Source organism: Periophthalmus magnuspinnatus, chromosome 16 (assembly GCF_009829125.3).
Source record: "Periophthalmus magnuspinnatus isolate fPerMag1 chromosome 16, fPerMag1.2.pri, whole genome shotgun sequence".
In the NCBI taxonomy this organism is placed as follows: Eukaryota; Metazoa; Chordata; class Actinopteri; order Gobiiformes; family Gobiidae; genus Periophthalmus; species Periophthalmus magnuspinnatus.
This window is the reverse complement of record NC_047141.1, coordinates 21,413,137-21,421,007: the sequence shown is the minus strand read 5'-3', so window position 1 is coordinate 21,421,007 and position 7,871 is coordinate 21,413,137. Positions and strand designations below refer to the sequence as shown.

General features: G+C 37.1%; 1 protein-coding gene across 1 annotated transcript in view; it reads right to left on the bottom strand.

Annotated features, from left to right (window-relative positions):
• Positions 1 to 7,871, bottom strand: part of LOC117383696 (CUB and sushi domain-containing protein 3-like) — a 185,091-nt gene that overhangs the window by 93,407 nt on the left and 83,813 nt on the right. Inside the window, 3 exon segments of the mRNA XM_055228152.1 lie at positions 2,432 to 2,548; positions 5,721 to 5,915; positions 6,409 to 6,596. Of these exon segments, the coding sequence (XP_055084127.1) occupies positions 2,432 to 2,548; positions 5,721 to 5,915; positions 6,409 to 6,596 (500 nt within the window).

Genomic DNA, 7,871 nt, shown 5'->3' with positions numbered 1-7,871 from the left:
AGTTTGAATTTACCAAAGCCAGTTAGTGCTAATACTGAACTAACTCAACAGTAGAAATCTGTCCTCTACAGGTCACACATTACAATAACCTCAGTGTCCTTTTCTGCCACTGGTGCAGTGTCTTAGAGGCTTATGGTACATACAAGAAACACTGACTCTTCTTGAGGCAATAAGAATTTTCAATTACCTGCATACAAGGCACTGAAATGTGATTCTTCTCTCACTGTAGTATGCCTACAGGCGGGGTACTGATCCCTGCCTGCTGTTTGCAAAAACAGTTCTTTTTATGGATTTTAACAGTTCTACCAAATTCATTGTGTTTCATTGCGTTCAAGATGTTAAACAAAGACTTCAGACCACATGACAAAATGTTTGTTTGTAACAATGCACTATATTAACTAGAAGGTGCTTGTAGTGAAAAGGTACCTTTTCATTTATATAAATGCATTATACTGTATATACTTGTACTTTTCTTCTAACTATTTACTTTATACTTTTACACTATTAATCGGAGTGGTAGTAGCAGTATTAATAGAAATATAATTAATAACAAAGGTACTATAAAAGGTTTGAAAAAGTGATATAAATACTAATACAGTAGCAGTTTTTTGAGGTATAAGCCCCATACGCTGTGGGGATAGCAACACATGCAATGGCTAGTGGTCGGTTATAAGTATAATAATAGCAGAGTTTTATGTTTGTGGCTTTAATAATTGTAGCTATACTAATTGTTGCTCTGTAGATTTACTTGTGAGTACAGATTTGTTCCACTTCAGCAGCAGTATTATTAATGCAAAATCTAGATACAGTATGAGCTATGAATCCTGGTCTCTTTGTTAGACCTCCTCTTAACATTTTCCTCAGCCATGCCCCTGCACTTGTGTTGTTCATCAGCGCTGCCTCCTCTCTCCTGAGTCCATCCACACAGGGCCAGGTGGGAATGCAGCTCGCTTACCTCCACACTCCATTAAGCTTCACAGGCAGTTGAAGCGAGAGGGGAGCCGCCATCTCTCTATGCAATATTTATTAAAAACCTGTGGTCTCTCTGGATTTTTCTAACAGTGGGACATGGCAAGCGAGGATGTAAGGTGCCAGCCGGATCATAACACTGCGGTTTAATCTGCGCACGGGTTTACAAAATGCTAAATCTTGCTTTTTCAAACCAACATTTTCTGAAATACAAACTTGAAAAACCAGGCAGAGGCACTTCAAGGTCTAGCACAGATCGTTGCTGAATTATGTATAGGATAAACTGACGGATCGTGCATTTGTTTGCTTCATATATTTCCCCTAGAACTCTGCAGTGTGACCTTCCTCTCTATTATCTATCTACAAAATACTGTTCATGTAACCAAAACCAATTTCTGTTTACCTTCTCTTCTTTGCCAGAAGGTAAGCAAATCATTACCAATTTTGATTAAGGTCCAAATGCTTTGTATAACTTCTGTTTTTTGATTTGGACGTCAAAATGACAACAAATCACTTTTTTGACCTATCTTCTAAAATAAGTATAAAACAAAACCGTATAAGATATGTGACCTTACATACAGTACTGTACACAAGTTCTAGACAGGTTTGAAGAAGGAATCATTATAAATTTTACATTTGAAAAGTTAATTTGCAAAAACAATTAATTGTAATTAATTGTAATTTAACATTTGTGTAGCAATTTTAAATTACAAAATTAAAAAAGCATTATATTAATTCACTCTTTCTTAACAAATGTCATTAACCTTTAGTTTAGCTTATATTACAGAGTTAAGTACCAAAAGAAATAACATCTTTTTAACATTTTTTTCAAAACACTGACATTTGTTGCATATGAACTGCCACTGTATATATCATTAACAGCCAACGTACCTGTAATCTCTGATGAGGAAGAAACTGGAAAGAACAGATAATTAACCTTGTGGATCAATAAAGTTTGTCAAACTAAGTCTAATATTACTGAGCTTTTTAAACAAAACTTTAACTACATATCTAGACTAGAGCATTTGTTTAAAACGTACAAATTCATATGCAACTATAAGCACCAGTTTCCGTTTCTATTTCTCGGCCATCACAAAAGCTTTCAAATTTATGATGAACAGAGTGACAGCCTTACGTTTAACCTTACCCTGACTTTCTATAACCATCAAACAAGACAATACAAAGAAAACAGCGACGTATGAAACACAAATTAGTGCCAAACACCAGATGAATAATGTATGTCTCCAGTCTTTGTTTGGCAGTGCTCCGTCACCTACAAACCTCGGCTCCTTCTTTTATCTACATCATTAACAGTAAAAACACCAAACATGTATATCGCAAAGCTGTCCCAATTTATGATCCATTTTATTTCCACCAGTTCTCTGCTGTTCGCGACAACAGAACACTGCATAAGTAATTACAGTCTAAAAAACTATTTCAAATAATGCTTGATTGGGCTTACCGAAATCTCCAGGGACAAAAATGTCATAGATGCAGGACTGCCCCCTGGTGTAATTGTGAGGATAATTCGGGGACAACACTGTTCCTTCTGACCCAGTGAAATGTCCTCCACACGGGGCTGTAGGGAGAGAAACAGAGAAGCATAGTTAACAAACAGGAGTTGACCAGGTTAAAGCATACCTGGGGAAATAGGGCCGAAATACAACCAGCAAAGCCATTAGAAGTGGCACTAATGCAGGTGTAAGCAGTTCTTCACACATTAGATAAAGTGACCTTTACACTGTACACTCCAGGCTTTTTAACACGTTAGATACTCACAGGAATACACTATACATCAGTATTAAACAGTAGATTAGATGGATTCTATTAGCAATTAGAAAGTCAATGTCACACCTTAACTGTGTAAAATGGACAAAATATGTTTTTATCAAATTGAAAACCATGATGCATCAATATCACCCAGTCATAGAAGGAGGCCAGCAGGAATGACTTTGTTGGCGTGTAAAACATGTTAAGCTAAATGGATACAGTACTGTCTCTAATCAAAACCACACACACGATTTACCATGATTTACCATCTCAGAGTCCACACGCACCATGGTCACAGCATGGGCCGACAGTCACTCGGTGAGTGTGTTCATTAATATAAACAGAGCTTTGTCCTGCACCTGCGTTGTGGCTCAGTGTCCTATCTTAAGCTGATAATGATGTACCTAATTTGTCAAGAGGCCTCACTAATGCAGTAGCCTCAGACACTGTGGACCAAACCATCAGGTGGGGGAGCCTCCACTGTAAACAAACACGTACTCATTTGTCAAAGAAAAAATATATAAAGAAAAAAAGGATCTGCCACCAGCTGCTCTCAACATTCCCCCTGGCTTTCACAATGCACATGTCATTGTTGTTACACTAAGACGTGCAAGACAAGGGGGAACAACATGCACTTAGGCGTTAAGGCACAAAGATGACTCAGCAGTTTATCAATGTTAGCCTGAGCGGAGAAGAGGGCAAACATATGGGAGGCATGAAGCAGAACCAATGTGGGTGTTTGACAATTGAGTCAGTTTATGAAAAACAGGCATATTTAAATAAATTAGAATTTGAAAAAAGTGCCCTTACTGAAGTGAAACGCATACAAATCTGCTCCAGTATGACAACACTGCCTATTAGTGTTTTTTATTAGGGAGCGATGAGCGATTGATCGGTTCTGATATATAATATATTGGAGAGTTTTCCAAGCTGTGTGTGCGTGTGTATGTGTATATCTATCTATCTATCTATCTATATATATCTATCTATATATCTATATCTATATATCTATATCTATATATCTATATCTCTATATCTCTATATCTATATCTCTATATCTATATCTCTATATATATATATATATATATATATATATATATATATATATATATATATATATATATATATATATATATATATATGAAAAATAATGTGTGCCTGTTAAGATAAATTGGTATAAATATGTGTCTAAGTGCATATCAGGTCGCACTGCCTAAATATATAAAGTATAATTGAAACAGTGATTTGCTAAATGGTACAACACAAGTCAACCTTCATTCTGCATGTGTGGCACTTGTTGCACTGTTCCTCCCATGAACCACTTTCAATACTGAATACTGCGGACTGGGAACAGCTCGCTAATGCTGACCCACTTATCATAACACAATTTTGTCAATCTTGCTCAAGTGCTTAAACAAACCATTTTCCAGCTTCTAACACACTGACTGTCAAAGTGCTGCCTGATAAATTCCCAATCTAACCATTAACTGGTGTCTCCATAAAGAGAGGGGGATTTCTCGCTTTCAAATAACAACACAGCAATCCATAATAGGCCAATAATAAATGCAGTTGAGGGAGTTCTAGGGTGTAGTCGCTAATACACTAATATAAATGATTAGGTTTAACACCTGTGATATTACTTATGGGAATATTGTGTAATGAACAGAGCAGAGCTTGGGATCGAACGTTAAAAACTTTGTTACTGGTCAGATGTATCAAACATCCATAACGATACATTAGCAAAAACAATCTGACAAAAAACAAACAAACAAACAAACAAAAACAGTAACAACCTGATAAGCTGCTGGGTCACTGCTATGGGTCACACTATAGTGCTAGAATAGTTTTCAATGAGTTTGGTATTTTGCATCTTAAAATCTCCATTGATGTTGTGGCATCTTCCCATTGTAGAATCAGAAATCCCCCATAACCATTCAAAACTGTTGAATCAAAAAATGTAAAAATAAATAAATAAATAAATAATAAAAATAAAAAAAAACACTGTAATAATGCAGATATTTTCAACAATCTTTTTCACTACAGATGACTAATCTGCTCTTACCACTCTTTAAATTAAAGGTAATATAAATGAGCAGAAGTTGGCCATATGTAGTGACAGCTGAAACGATTAGGTGTAGACTTTAAACAGTGAAGTCATCAGCACATTTTGGGTCTCTAAGTGAAGGTTCTAAATGAGGAGTTACTGATGGGCCAGTTAGTAAAACACTGAACCCCCGAGCTGTTTGCGTGACTTACACAGGTGCCAACTGTAAAAGTAATGAACAGCTCCCTGGTGTGAGGGAAGAAGCGCCCCTGTTCCCTCACTTCTCAAAATCAGGCCTGAATCCTAATGCCTAGGCAGATGAGGAGCATCAAAATAATATACAAAATTATATTTACTAAGTGCCAAATCATTTCTTACTATTTATTCTTGTATTTAGACAAATATTTGGTTATATTACAATTTAAGTTTCTTGAATTCAGTGCAAATTGCTGGGTCTCAATTGTAATTTATGGTTAAGGTCTAGGCTAGTCCAATGTTTCCGCAGAGCGTTTGAGCAGATGCCAGAGTTCAACAATCTGAACTTTCGGCAAAATTTTAAGCAAGTTGATGAGTTTCAAGCATGCAAAAGTCACATGCCCTCAAATGCAATTTTGATGCTGTGGTTTAAGCCCAGCGTTAGTGTTCCTCAGGTGACTAGCCTCGGGACAGGGAATCAACCCCAACAAATGCTCAACATGTATTTCTATCAATTCCAGGAAACAAGATTATTGTTCTACAGTGACACCGAGAATGTAGTAGTGTTTGTAACACAGCACAAAATTACATGTTTTCCCACTCTTACATTCAGCTTGAGAAAGAAAACCAAGAAGAGACAGTAATACACAGCAGTGTCCTGGTATCACATCCTATCAAATATTGACCTAAACAGCTGGAGCACAGTGCATTCAGTCGCGTTATCACCAAAGTCGTCTCTCACCTTGACAGCTGGGCTTTGCTCTGTCCCACTCGGGTCTCTTGCTGTTGCCCATCACACATGTCAGAGTGGAGTAGCCCTGCAGCTGGTAGCCTGCCTCACAGTGAAATGTCACCATGGATCCTAGCTTGTAGTCAGTGCCCATTCGGGTCCCGTTCATCACATTCCCTGGATCAAAACAGGCCTCCCGCAGTTTGGCTGTCAATCAAAGAGGGACAAAGGGATCTGAAGTGTGGCGACAGTCCAAGATTAGAGGGCTTTCCTAATTAGTCTGAATGCCGTATGCATATGGATTGTGTAACATTGTGATTAAAGAAATGTCTACTATAGAGCTATAATAGGATTAAAGTCATATTTAATCAAGATAACAAAGAGAGCAGTATGAATTACGAATTATGAAACACTGTGTTGGGCTTTGCATGTCATTCAATTCCCATTAGGGGCCAGTGGCACTAGAAGCCTATTTCATGAGCCTAACACGGATATACCCTTTGCAATAGCAATTACCCAAAGGGCTGACATGGCGCTCAGGCTTGTTTTAGTGTGCACGTTGTAGTGCATATAGTCTTGAGTATTTTTGTATTGGTAAAAAGTGAAATTTTACACCTAAATAGTTAATGTTGTGGTGATTTGAGCAAAAGTTTAAACCCCCAAGTAAAGAAAAGTTAGTGAAAGCAGAAGTTGTCAGTACCTTTGTATTCTAAGTGAAAGCCAGTGTAGCTCACAGACCCATCACTACGAAAGGCCAAGTACATGAAGTTAGATGTACTCTCTATTTTCTCAGGAAGTTTGCTATCTTGAAAGCTGCCAATCAGGTGAGTGGTGCTGTCTGGGCCATCGTAGATATATAAGAAGTCGTAGTTTGGCTCAATGCTGAAACTGAAATAAAAAAACACATTAAAACAATAATTATTTTCTCGAGTATAACATAGCTTGTATGGGCATTCAAAATGTGAGTGATGCCATTGTGCTAGAAGTGAATCTTGCTAGGCAATTTGTTTTGCATCTTCAGATAAAATAAAAAATAATAATAATAAAAAAAAGATATTTCTCCCAAGAGGTGAGTAGAGATTAAATTGTTGTGACATTGCAATGGCATAAAATCTTCTCAGACAATGCAGGCAGTGCAGTGTGAAAAGATCGCTTCATAATGTTACGCTGTATATCAAATCACATGGAGCAATGAGGGAGCAGGGCAGCATTTGTTTCCTAAATAATGAGTTAGGTTTATGACAAAAATGTAAATAGCTTGAAAATAATTGTGTTTGAGTTGGATGGAGGGAACTTCAATTTTGAATCATAACATCATGCCTTCATTTGGCGTCCCCGTGAGGACAAGCTGATTTGTGCTGAGATGTGTTTTGAAGGACAACTTTAAAAAGAAACTTTCTAACTTCAGACATCAACGGAACAAGTTGTTTCTATATGTCCTCTGCTTTATTGGGTTGTAGTTAGATTCAAATAGCCCAATTTTCATACTTGTCTTAATTCATTTTAATACATACAAACGGTAAAGGTTTGATTTATGGAATATCATTTGTGTTTAATAAACACATACTTATTTTTGTGTTTTAGAATTCCATAAATCATAAATATTTTGACATGCTTTTTAACATATTATTTTTCATGAGCAACTTTGTCTCGTTAGACTTGCATATGGTTTGCTGTTTCCCTATCTCCCAGCACACCTGGTCTAAACCCCAGGCCCACTGCCTTACACACATGACCAGTGCTGTGGCTGGTTCCACCACAGAAAACAGCCATTCCACAGCAAAACAGGAGCCTCAGAGCATTCACTGAGAAAAAGAACTGTGTACAAACACACCAAGGATTTAGTTATAGCTAGTAAATTAGTCATTTGTACGGAATACATGTAAAAAAAAAATTAAATTTAAATTTAAGTTACAGTACTGATGTGTAAGTAATAAAGGTAAACAGCAGCAGAAAAACATATGTTTATCACATAGAATAAATTAATTAAGTAAAATAACATACATGTATTGTAATTATCTGTAATTAAGCTGGTCTGAGCCCCGCACACGGCACAGCACAGAAACACACCAAGGACACAAACTGTGCCCCAGTCAGGGATTTTAACTTCAGTCTGCATGTCAAAATGGCCCCTGCCTGTGCCATTAAACCCCCAAGGTATGA